This window comes from Pistacia vera, unplaced genomic scaffold (assembly GCF_008641045.1).
Source record: "Pistacia vera cultivar Batoury unplaced genomic scaffold, PisVer_v2 Contig406, whole genome shotgun sequence".
In the NCBI taxonomy this organism is placed as follows: Eukaryota; Viridiplantae; Streptophyta; class Magnoliopsida; order Sapindales; family Anacardiaceae; genus Pistacia; species Pistacia vera.
Window position 1 is genome coordinate 430,058 of NW_022196231.1, and position 13,803 is coordinate 443,860.

At 35.9% G+C, this 13,803-nt stretch overlaps 1 protein-coding gene and 1 non-coding gene across 2 annotated transcripts; one reads left to right on the forward strand and one right to left on the reverse strand.

The window, feature by feature from the left end:
• Window positions 1-242: 242 nt before the first annotated feature.
• On the reverse strand, window positions 243-847 carry LOC116142272 (probable glutathione S-transferase). The gene is made up of 2 exons (XM_031427712.1): window positions 539-847; window positions 243-440 (listed from the first exon to the last, which is right to left on the reverse strand). The coding sequence occupies exons 1-2, from the start codon at window positions 845-847 to the stop codon at window positions 243-245; spliced, it is 507 nt and encodes a 168-aa protein (XP_031283572.1).
• A 6,579-nt stretch (window positions 848-7,426) lies between these two features.
• LOC116142293 lies at window positions 7,427-7,543 on the forward strand. The gene has a single exon (XR_004129977.1). It is a non-coding gene; the product is annotated as a U5 spliceosomal RNA (small nuclear RNA).
• Window positions 7,544-13,803: the final 6,260 nt, after the last annotated feature.

The following is a 13,803-nucleotide window of genomic DNA, read 5'->3' on the forward strand; positions in this document are numbered from 1 at the left end:
TTGAGAGCTCTTCTCTCATTTAAGGGATTAGCTACTCTCTCTAAAGAAAAAATAGCATTCTCTCTCTTGTATAATCATTTGTAAGTCAGTCCGCTAAACGCGAGCTGACCACTAGTGGACGTAGGATTTGCTTCCTTAGCATCCGAACCGCCGTTCTCTATTGTTTTTACTCATTCCTTTCACCCGCGTGTGTCTTATGGGCCAGCTCAGTATTTCACACGTGTGCTTGGTTGGTGTCAAAATCACGCATCAACAGTATCCAACCAATAAATAATCGAACCAAATGCTATGTCCACTGCGCCAATCTTTTCTCCATTGAAGAATTCATTTTCTCCTAATAAGCCATGTTCTTCAACTATTTCTAGCATTTCCAAGATTTCTTTCTTAGCTTTCTCATGTTCTTCCCCACTTGAAAATAACAATTTCCGGAGAACAAGACCCTGCAAGAATAATTTTATGTCATCAAAATTATTGATAATCATGACTACATGAAATTTTCTTTTAAAATAAACGTTCCAAGTTTAGTTTTAAAATGCACCTTGTCTTCTAAAAATCGAATCCAGAAACGAGCCACGGCTCTATCATAAGGATCAGTTGGCAGCAAGGGATTCTCTGGCCACTTCTCGTCGATGTATTCAATGATGACCATGGACTCGCAAATTGGTTTTCCACCATGAACGAGAACTGGGATCTTCTTGTGAACTGGATTATACTGCAGAAGCAATGAGCTTTTGTAGGCTAGATCTTCTTCTACATAATCAAAAGGTGTGCCCTTTAGCTTGAGAGCCCAGATCACTCTGTAACTATATGGACTAGACCACGTCCCATGAAGCTTCACTTCAGCCATATTTGAGAGATCAATCGGTTTCAACTTGACTTGACTAACCCTCAAAATTCAATGTCAATTTATAGTGATTAATAGAAAAGCTATTGGTTGAGCAGTAAGCTTCTGAATTTAATTAATCATAAAATCATAGGTTGCGTTTGTTTCAGTTTTGGGAATACTACTTTTAGTATTCCCAAAAAAGTTAAACAGTAAAATACCTAAAAACTCAGATTTTTGGGAATACTACTCCCAATATTATTCAACTTTTTTTAAACCCCTTAAATTTGATAATTTAATTAAATACCCCTAAATATTTTTTTTAAAATTACAAAAACACCCCAATAATCCACATTTACCAGATTCCGGCCACCACCACCGGAAAATGGTTTGAATCTGGTTGGATGGCGCACTACTGTTTTAATCTGGCCGGTAGTGCGCCGATCTAGCCTTTTCTAGCCAGATCCACGGTGGATCTGGCCGGAAAAGGCCAGATCTAAGGCCAAAGATCTGGCCGTTGACGGCCAGATCTTTGGCCGTAACAATCGGTCACGACGGCCAAACAAACGGTCGTCGTTGACCAACGACGACGACCGTTTGTTGGCCGTCGTTGAGAGCATCAACGGCCAGATCTGGCGGTTGACAGCCAGATCTGGCCGTAGATATGGCCTTTGCCGGCCAGATCCACCGTGGATCTGGCCGGAAAAGGCCATATCGGCGCATGACCGGCAAGATCCAGCCGGTCATGCGCCCATAAGACGACTCCGGCCACCTCCGGTGGTGGTGGCCGACTGGGGGTGTTTGAGGGTTGGTTAGGGGTATTTTTGTTAACTTTTAATGTTTTATTATAGGGGGTATTTTGTAAAAAAACAAATATATGGGATATTTTATTAATTTATAAATTCTACATCGTAATACCCACCCAATTCAACTTTTTTTTAACTTTTTTCAAAAAACTTTTCCCAAAACCCAAAAATTTTGAACCAAACGGAGCCATAGTTTTCGTTTCTAAGAGTTGTTCGGATAACTTTTAATATTTAAATTTGATTCAGTTCAATTATAGCAGCTACATTTGCTGGTGCACGTGCTAATTAATTGGTACACATGCAACTCTGTCTTATTTTCTTGACATAGGGCATGGGAGAAATTTACATTTTGCTTCAATGTATTTGTATTTAAGATAAGAATATTTGGAATTATAAACTTGGTTAATTTTTTTTTTCTTATTTCAATAGGAATTTTATTATTTGAATAAAAAAGTAAACCTTTGATTTTGAAAATAAACATATTTTAATTTTATAGAGAGATGCATGCATCATGTCCCACGTATGTACGAAATTGAATTAAAGCATTTACAATTTGTCTTTGCCTTTAAAATTCTTTTGGATAATAATCATAATTATTGATTAAAAAATAAGTATATTATGTTACTATAATTATTGATTAATAAATAAACTTTGATCAAATTGACCAATCCCATGTGCAGATTAAGATTACATCTTTACAGAGTGGTGAGATCATCAATTAGGTCAGATTCTCATTAATTATATGTATTCCAATGTAGTTTTTCGTCATGCATGATGCTTAATTATTTATATTTCTATCAAGTAGCTAGGGGTTCCTTCTGTATATCTGGTCGGCTGGTCCTGGTATTGTTTCTTTTTCCAATGTAAATTTCTTTTGGGCTCTAGTTTGAAACAATAGCCCAACATTAATTTTAATCCAATCCTTCACATTTACGTTGCTGATCGGTAGCACCCAATTAATTGACTGATAGATGATGATGGCAAGAAAATAAATAAGGTTTCTGACTTTTTATTTAGATATTTGCTTGTTTATTGCATAATTGTAGATGTCAAAATTATTACAAATAATTCAATATTTTGATTTTTCTTAAATCTATCATCATTTATTTTTTACACTATAAATTAATTAATGTGTCAACTAGAAAAGTGAATAATTTATTTATTTTTATTTGATTTTTAGTATAATTTGATCCAACTTAAAAATAAAATCAATACATTTTTAATTTTTCACACATTAAATTTAAAATTTATCCTCATAAATTTGTCTTTTGTATTATATTCAATAAACTTTTTTTTTTTAATTCTGGGACAAAAATCGACTTTCCCTTATGGGCCCCCACGTGTCATTGAGTAACCAGAATTTGGGAAAGGACTGTAGATCGCCTAGTGAGGAGCTTATCCATGCTAAGAACAAGCAACTGCTTGAAACATGGTTGCCTATAGCGACCACAATGCTACTAACCTACTCGCACCCCATCGTAAACCATAGGTCATGGAGTCTCGCCAGGCGAGGTAACAGGAGATCAAGTTGTTTCGCCTAGGGTCCCCTTTCTAAAAATCCATGGCCAGATAGTAGCTCTTAAATTGCCCACGTGTACGGTAAAAAGTTAACCATAGTTAGGGTTTTATTAAGAGATTGTCCATACGATTCATGAATTAGTTGAAAGAATGCACGACAAAACCCTAAAAATGGTTATTAAGGGAACACATATCAAAACCTCATAAGTTCAGATGTCAAAAGATTAGAAAAACCCTAAGGGTCTGCTTGGGAGTTTTGTTTTCACTGGTTTTGGAGGTTTTTTAATTAGACTGGTTTTGAGGTGTTTAAAAACCCCCACTTGCCAGATTTTTAATAGGCTGGTTTTGACTGGTTTAAACACCCCCCAAAACCAGTATAGTGTATTTTTGAGGGGTTTATAAAACACCCCAAATCGGAGTGTTTTAACTGGTTTAAAACTTTTATTCCAAAAAAACCCCTTTTCACTCCTTTTGCTGCACACAAATCTATCGTTGCTGTTCACTTCTCTCTAGCACACAAATCTCTCAAATCTGTAGTTGTTGTTCACTTCTCTCTAGCACATAAATCTCTTGTTGTTGCACACGAAGTAAGTGAATGGTTTTAATTTGCTGCACACAAATCCCTTTGTTGCACACAACTCGTTTGAGTTTAATTATATTTGGCATCAACCTTTCCTTTCTTTCTGTTCTCTATGAATACAAGAGATAATGAGCCAAGAATTTTGGCCGCCACTTCTGCAACTGCAAGACCAGTAGCCCTCTAATAACTGTAAAAGTGGGGAGAAGATGGTACAATTAGCATTAATGGTGCACTCTTCTTCTTGTTAATAAACTGGGAAATTAAAAGATTAACTTGTTGAGAGGATCTTTACATGTGCTGAGTAACATTAAAACTGTCTTGTCTTTGTTTAGATTAACTATTGAAGTGGTGGAAGTGAAAGTTAATTTATGTGGCCTGAAAGATAAATAATTCAAATAATATTTTATAATACAAGTTTCACATTCTCTCATTCCCATTAAATACATTATCATTCACAAGTATTTGCGCATGCTAATTTATCTGTGATAGGGAGTCTGGTTAAACATGGTTTACGAGATCTGATGCAAATTTGAAGCGAGAGATTAACTCGTTTTCAATGACGCAAAAAGAGAGAAGTCAATTATATATATATATATCCAGAAACTTGAGCATACAATTGAAAAGAGTCGCACCATTTTCAACGCCTCTCAAGCAAACCACAACTTTGTAATGACACCTTTTTTTCACAAGATTGAGTAGCTAAAAACATGCAAGTCAAATTTATAACTTCAAAGTTAATTAAGTAAAAAAGAGAGTATTTTAATTTTATGGACATTTATGTAAATTTATCATTTAAAAAAATTGTTAGAACCGTTAGAAAATAAACTCCCAAGCACAGGTTGGATGTTTTAAAAACCGCTACTAAAAACCCTTCAAAACCGTTACGGTAGTTTATCCTCAAAACCGCTACGATGGTTTACCCTTATACCGGCTACCCTAAAACTCCCAAACAGACCCTAATAGTATATACGTAAAGAAGTCTCTCCACCGAAGGTAAGTTCTCTCATTTATGCGGCTCTTACTTTGAGAAAGCGAGTAATTGCCTTAGTTAGTTAGTTATAATATTTTTTCTCCAGGAATTAAGGGAGACGACATTGATTCCTGGGGCAAAGGTCTTGCTCTGTTTTTTGTTTTCCCAACTCAACAAAGAGCATCCTCCACTCTTTCTTCTACTGACTTAAGCGTAGGCGAGCTAATCCACATCAACAAACCCTATTTGACAGCTGAGCTTTGATCGTTTTTCTTTCGTTTTCAATGGGAAGGTGTTTACTCACCGAAACAATAACTTGACCTTTTTTTATTTCTATTCACTAGTTAATCTTCAATCAGAAATCTAAGCATTAACATTTTCTATTTTCATTTTCATATCTAATTTTTAGATAATAAAAATTATGCATTTTCAAAATTTAAAAACAACAAATCAAACTTATTATTTTTACTTTTTAAATTCATATTTAGAAATGTTGATGCGTGATTTTGACACCAACGACCTACATGTGCAAAACGCTAAGCTGTTCTTAGAATTTACATGTGATATGATTGATTTAAAAGTTAATCAGTATAATCGAATATAAAAACTAAATAATAAATGAGAGAGATAATTTTTAAAGTGGTTCAGATGCTTAAAACGGTTCTTACGTCCACTGTTTCTTTTATATATGAGAATTTACAAGAGGTCGTGTAGGTACAATAACTGAGTATTCAAAGAGAATATCAAGTCAGTATCTTTCTCGTAAGTTATCATTGCTCTGAAAATAAAGATTGTAATCAGAATCTGAATCTCGAAAAAGAGAGAGACAGCCATTTATTTATAGTAGCTGAATTCAAGGTAATAATTACAAATATACAAGTGGATAGGTGTCGTGCAAGTCCTTCCTTACCTCCCGTTGACAGATAACCTAGGAAATATCCTTAAATTATATGAGGTTTGGACATGTGTATGGTCCTTAGTCACTTATAGACAAAACCTGAATTTGCTAAGTTGATGATAGTCATATTCTTTCTATCTTGGAGCGACTTGACAGCTCCTGAACGGCGCAAAGCCTTTCTAAACTCTGATTGGTACTTACTGATGTAAGCTTATGTCAGCCCTAATTTTTTAGCCATAACAAGAAACAAAACGTACAAAAAATAAATGAAGAAAACACAAAATTTAGGTAACTGCGGAGTGCTGAGTACTCACTCAAGCAGATGCCACATATACTATTGTCGGCGAGACTTGAAAGACTTCAACAAGGGCAATCAGGAAAGTATTCTTTAATTATACGCACTTTCTTGAAAAATTAAATCCATGTATGCGACAGAGGGAATTCTCAATCCGACATTAATTGAAAATCCAAACCATTATATTTACATTGATCGGTAACACGAATTAATTGCTCAAGGCAAGGCCTATCCCTAACTTGGTAAAGGATAATCCAAGCATATAGAGTTGTATATTATACTATCAATTTGGGCATCAATTCTTTCTAACAAACTAAAAATGTGATCATTTTAAAAATTATATACTTTTGCATCTTCCATCCAATTCTACTGCAACACTCTGAATACTCCACTTCCATTGCATCTTCCATCAAATCCTTATTGACAAAGCCGCAAGGGACGCAAATTGCCTATATATCTCCTTATCCTTCTATTGCTCTTCTGCATATCTTCTCCTTCCAATTCCAAAACTGGTATTCTCCATAACTGTAGTTGATGGTCGATCATGAAGACGTTTCTGGTTCTCCTTGTTGGCTTCTTCTTGGTCTTGGTAAGTCTGCAAGTCAGCGCAAAAAGTCTCAATCTGAACTCTCTGGAGGAAAAGGTCAAGTTGATGGGTGAGAATGAGATAATTACAGGTCAAAATAAGGCTAACCATGATGGTAATTATTTTTTGCCGTTGTGATTACCCTTGTTAATTCCTAATCATGTATTTAGGGTTTTAAAATATGATTTGAAAAAAATTATATCACATTAAAATTTCATCCTCTAATTTTAATGTCAAAATGGTTAATTATATACATTCGTATTACAATTGATCATATATTTCATATATATTATCAGTACTGTTAATAACGTTATTTCAATAACATCTTCAGAATTAAAGTTCTTATAACGTATTTAATCATTGTAGTCACACCACACACTACTAGAATATCAATAATTTTTTGATAGTTTTCATTTCCTCGACAGTTTTCACAACTGTTAAGAGATTTTGACAATCTTTTTGAACTTATTTTGATAGTTGCTTGAAAATGTTTAGTACTCGTATAGAATATGGTGGATTATAGTCAATTAATTCTTACTAAATATTGTACATTATTGTTAATTAATTTCTTACTAAATATTCAAAGAGAGGTAAATATTTTATATAAATAAAGCTCCACCTAAGTCCAAGTTTTCTTACATAAATATTATATAAAATAATATGTATAACATAATATTAAAATAAAAATTATTATTAGTTTAAATTTTAAAATATAAACATAAAAAGATCTTTAATTTAAACCCAAACCTAAACATGGGCCTTGTTTAGCCCACTAATTTGTCAAACGAGTGATGCGGCGAAAGAAATGGGCTAAGAAATAAGCAAATAAAAATTCTGATGCAAAGACTAAAAGTGAACTCGAAGACTTTGTCCCACATCGGAAGACGAAAGGAAGTAGCAGTGACCTCTCACTTATAGAATGAAATGTTTGAGAAGTGTAAAAGTCACGGAGCCGTGCGGTGAGCACATAGCGAACTATTCTTTCGCCTTTTACTAAAGAGTACCGTGTGCTCGTCGCTCATAGCGGCATACGCCTATTTTTGGAGGAGCATTTGTTAGCAAATGCCCCTTAACAATAGCAGCCATAATTTTATTACTAAACTGTAAACAAGGATACTAGAACTAACCAGATTCCTGGCAATCCTGCCGATTATCGTTATACTATTCGTCCAGCTGAACAACCCCAAGTAGCCTTCATCATTATGGAGGCATTTTGGATCCATCACTACCTGACTGTATCCGTGATTGAAAACCCAATTACCAAAATCAGATCCATGGATCGAGGTAATAATATAAATACGTATAGAGTTTGTGGCTTTACAATAAACTGGAACAAGCTAAGCATGTTATATAGGCAGATGCCCAAATATAAGAATATGGTCAATGGAAACCTATTAGTACCTAATGTTTAGTATTTTGTAATGGTATGTATGTAGAGTGGTGATATTGATGATTATATAAAGTTTGCAATTTCTCATTATTTGCAATGGGTTCGATATGTTAATTTGAATTATAGAAATTCTTTTATGATTTCTTAAAGATTGAATTAAGTAATTGTTCCAAACACGACACTAATAATTTGTTAAGCAGCCAACTCTCACTGTTTCAAGCTGTTACAAATCGGTTGCCGGTAGCCAGGCCGGTATTGATATAAATGGTAGTGGTTCCATGATGTATCAAAATTTATTTAAGTTATGAACCAAGTATATGGGCGGAAAAGTGAATCCAATGAGCAACTTGAGTAAAATTTGAGAATCAGCACTAATGAGTTGCTCTAATATAAAAAGAATAATGTTACACTCACAATATCTTCTCACAAATTTTCTCTCACAACTCCGACATATAAGTTCGTAATTGATCAACCGCAATTTATCAAGTAAGACTCATTACGAGTTGACCAATTGCGAGTTACCACATCAGGGTTGTGAGAAAAAGTTTGTGAGAAGAGATTGTGGATGTAGCCTTTTCCATATAAAAATCAAATGATGCTATTTGAAAAGATCACCACAGTCATGGATAGTGGTATAGATACTAAAGGGTAATCGTCATCCTTTTTATTACTTTCTAGATCCTTCAATGCATTATGTTAAGAAGAATGGTATTTACACAGATTTATATATGCTTAATATAGTGTTCCAGAGCTTGGGACGGAAACCCGATTATTAAGGAAGGGAGATGATTTTATTTCATGGGACAATGGAAAATGGTGGATGCATGGAAACAACTCACAAGAGTACTGTAGCCGATGAAGATTATGCACTTTATTAGTAATCTTGAGAACTATAGAAATATGAAGATATCATATGAGAATTATTAATTTCTGTGAAAAGATTTTATAAACAAGGAAATATGTAAATAAACAAGATCGAAATTTAAAATAAATAATGAATAATAATTTAAATTCATTGATCGAATAATATCTTTTGGGATAATTTCGGTCGTTTAATTAGTTGCATCCTTAAAGTTCGTATCTGATATAGAAAAGGTATTTAAAAACAATATTTGTTTTATTCCAATTAAAATATCTGTACATATAATGCCTATAAATTATTCACTATACTTGTTAGGCCAACAGAAATTATAAAAACCGACCCAAAATTTTTTTTAACTCTCTTAAATGTTGAATGACACTAATGTCCCTCCGTATATAAAACCAAATAGCACTACTTCTTTGAAACTCTCTTGCGTGGAACTCTCTTGTCTTCCCCACAAACCCATTTCTAGACATCAAAATCACTTGAGAAAGTGAACAAATTGATCGATTTACCAATTGAAGTTTAAGCCGAAACACTCCATTTTCGTGCAACAACTCAAAATAAAAATAAAAAATAAAAAATTTACTTTAAATTGAAAAATTCGAAATAAAACCTTAACATACCTTGTTCAATTAGGAATGGAGGCTTCGATTCTACAAATCCGATGAACTTTGGTTGATTTTGGAGAGTGAAGGGTTAGGGTGTTCAATTGGGTGTTTATATACGGAGAGGCAATTTCGTCCTTCAAAATTTGGGAATTTGCGTTTGGGTTAATCCTTGAGACATTTTCCCAACCTAGGGTAGTTATCAATTCCCTCCCCCGATTTGGGTCATTTTTTATAATTTCTCTTAGATCAAAGCACTATTAATGACTTTAATATAACAAATTAATAGGTTTTATACAAGAACGGAATCAGAAATTCATTTTCAGGTGAGTTAATAAACTTTTTAAATGTACTTAAAAACACGTATTATCAATCTTATTGATATAAGGAAATCTCATTAATAAAAAAGATAGAGAAATAAAGTTGTTTTATAAAGATAGAAGAAGAGATGTGTAAAACCAAGTTAAATAAAGAGACTGCCTGATGAAATTTATCAAAGGTGTATGATAGATTAGAGATTTTTTATTTTTTTTTTGTGGGAATTAAAAGATATTATTTTATAAAATTAGAGTAGTAACATGCATAAAAATATGAAGTTAAATTAAGTAAAAAATTAGAATTTTTTTTTTCTAAAAAATTATCCGGACTGGGGTGGCCCCCTTCTGGTTTTAAAAGGTAAAATAAATCTACGATTTTATGACAACTTGACGCTTCATACAAAACTTTGGATTAAATAAACATTTTCAAACTACTAATTTAGTGGGAATTCTGTTGGATTATTATCTAATCACCACCAAAATAGGACTAGGTTTGACCCTAAAATAGGATAATGTTATATAAACTCCATTAATATGTTCATTACTGCTGATGATTGAATAATACTATACTTATAACTCAATCTCACAAATTTTCTCCTACAACCCTAATGTGATAGCTCACAACGAGTTTCGTCTATCCAACAATGGGTCCCGTCTATCCAATTACGAGCTACAACGTCAAGATTGTGAGAGAAAATTTATAAGATTAAGTTATGAGTCAATCTTTATTGTTAATGATTAAGGTAAAATCGTAACATTGAAATCTATATATAAAACGAAAACTAATTAAAAGGTAATATATATATATATATATTCGATTGTTAATTTCAGAATTATTTTTTATTCATTTGTTTTGTGTTAATTAGATTATTATGTATATGATCTAACAAAGGACCTGATCATTGTCCCACTAAAGGGTTTGCAAATATTTACGTAGTCCAGAATTTTATAGAATAAAGTATGAAACAAGGTAGCTGTCATAGAGTTAATTTTGGATTACAGGTCCAAAATTTCGAACATCAAGATATAGGAAAAAAAATTAATGGTTTTATGGTATAGAAACAAATTATATTTCATACACTTCAAATAGGAAATTCGTGTGTTAGCGATTAGTAATATTTTGAAGTCAATTATGACCATTTAATAATTAACTTGTATTTAAATTTCACAATATGATTAAACTCAATCCAATGTGGATCCAGCTCGCATTAAAGTATCACCCTGATTATAGAAAGTTCAAGTACGTAATATTTTTTTTTCTTTATTAATTTCATCAGATTTGAAATACATAGCAGGCTTCCCTGAGATGGAGAAAACTTACATACCATTAACTACAGAATACTGAATACTACTAATACAGTAATACTTGGTGTAGACATGCAGGCGCCATATTTAATTGGCCATTCTTATGTTTGAAAGCCACAACTTAGGTGTTGATATAAGCTCCATGATCATCATATCTGGCAAGTTTTAGTTTCAGCGATGGTGGTGGGATGGAGGTTCAATAACAATACGATAATGATGGCGACATGGAACAGGAAAAGGATAATCAGGATGATCCTCAGCATGCGCATAACCATGATCCCCCTCATTTGAAGTAATTGCATCTTCCCCATGATTATCATGCATACAGTCGGGCTTTATTTCACCTCTGTTTGTCGCACTCATAACCTGATGCTCAGCCATCAGTTTGCGCTTTTCCTCCAGAGATTTCAGAGTGAGCCCTTCTGCACTAACTTGCAGATTTTCCAAGACCAAGACGAAGGCAACAAGGACTACCAGGAAGGTCTTCATTATCCACCATATAGCTACTGTAAACCTGTAAAGACGAAGCACACAAGAAAATTAGTTATCGAAATGGTAATTAATTTCTAAGATAATTAAGCAAGCAAAAGGAATGAAATATATTGTTGTTATAGACAGTAAAATTATTGGAAGGAGATGTTGTGTGCAGAGAAGAGTGGAAAAATTGGGGCAATTATATAGAAGATTTGCATGAAGTGGAGAGATGACAATGCATGAAGTGGAGAGATGACAATGTTGCACCATTACCGGAAGAGACCTATAAGCTGTAGCCACCTGTTATGCCTGAAAATATAGGGCTGACGCAAGACTCAGTCAGCATAAAAAGTCAGAGCTTGGGTAGGCCCGCAGCCAGTTAGAAGCAGCCACATCGCGTGGTGACCTGAGCAGCACACTCCTGTCAGTAAAGTGGGTGCGCGTTAGACCAGCCAGAAGCTATAGTGATTCCACGTGTCCAATCCCTGCACCAAATCGCGTAAATCACTCTAGAAGGTGGGCAATGGGACATAAAGAAGGATTTGCACGGATAATCCCACCAACTCACAGATTTAGTAATGATAACCTTAATCCATCCCACTATAAATTGAGAGCTCTTCTCTCATTTAAGGGATTAGCTACTCTCTCTAAAGAAAAATAGCATTATCTCTCTTGTATAATTATTTGTAAGTCAGTCCGCTAACGCGACCTGACCTCTATCATTAATACAAAATCAGTGGACGTAGGATTTGCTTCCTTAGCATCTGAACCACTTTAAACGTTGTTCTCCATTGCATTCACTCTTATTCTCACATTCATGTGTGTCTTCTAGGCTTGCTTAGTATTTCACACGTGCGTTTCGTTGGTGTCAAAATCACGCACCAACAGTTTGGCGCTAGAAAGAGGGGCCTGATTTATTATTCGTCCTTCATCAGGAGAATCTCTAACTTACTGGTCTTACAACAGCAAATGGCTCGCCGACTTGAACCTGAGCGAACCAACCAGAGTGTTGAGGAGATCCCCCAAGTCCAGGAGGACACCTCTACTGAGGTAGCTTCGGTTCCGCAAAATGTCACGAGGGATATCCCGTCAAGTTCACAACTTGACCCTGCCATCATGAGCTACCTGGAAAGGTTTAACAATACCCTCCAGACGGTCAACCGAAGGTTGGACCTCTTGGACCAGGGCGTGCCACCCGAATCAGTTGGGGCGGTGCAACCGCCAAAAACGCCTGCAGGTCACACAAAAGCATGGCAAAGGGCGATAGCCCATGCCGCGAACACTGCAGCGCGTCGAAGAAAGATAAGCAAGTGGCAAAAAACGGGCCTAAGGGCTCCAAAGGGCCGACGAACACCGACCACGCCTCGAATAGAATACCAGTGACGCTAAGACTCGACGAAAGGCCGCAGCCTGAGCCGTCCCACGCCACGTCGCATACACACCCCTATAAAAGTGCTGGGCAGGGCGATTCTTATCATCGCCAAAAAAACGATCTTGATCGTCATCGTGCGAGAGGTTCCCACACTTCGCGAGGCAGTTCATACGCCGCAGAGGTCGTGACAATTCCCTCACCATTCATCGCCATCACACGACTCTAGCTAGCGTGTGTCGAGAGCGACAGGAACTGTTGGCCAAGGCGAAGAGGAATCTGACCTCCGGACTTTCCTCAATCGCAATCGCGATGGTCGAACCCGCATGGGCAAAAGCAATCCCCAAATGGCTCCACTGCCTCAGATTGAGGAGCTGCAGAGCTCTAGACCAACTAAGAGCTCAGCAAAATGAGCAAGGGCAGGTCGCATATGCGTCCCCCTTCTCTCTAGAAGTGCTAGCCGCCCCACTCCCATCAAGATTTAGAATGCCCGACATGCGGGCGTTCGATGGAAATTCTGATCCGCATGATCATTTATATGAATTCAATGACCTGATGGAGCTTCACCAGGTTTCAAATCTAGCGAAGTGTCGTTGTTTGACAGTAACTCTAACCTCTCATTCCAAACGGTGGTTCAGGTCGCTCCCAGCGGGATCGATCAGCTCGTGACCTCAGATGAGCGCGACGTTCCTAAGGCACTTCCAAGCGAACTGAAAGTTCTCAATGCCTTTGAGCTACCTCAGTAATATAAGGCAAGAGAGGGATGAATCCCTCCAATCTTACATCGACCGATTTCACAGAGAACTTAATAAGGTAGCTCACACTCCCGAGGAGTCTGTTCGGACTCTCATCATAATGGGAGTTCGTCCACAGACCAACCTGTGGAAAGAGTTACAGGCTGAGGATGATGTTTCTCTCACCCATTTCTATAACCTTGCGGAGAAGCACCTCCGTATTGAAAATTCCATGGCGGTGCTCCACCGCCGCGACCCTGGCGTTTTG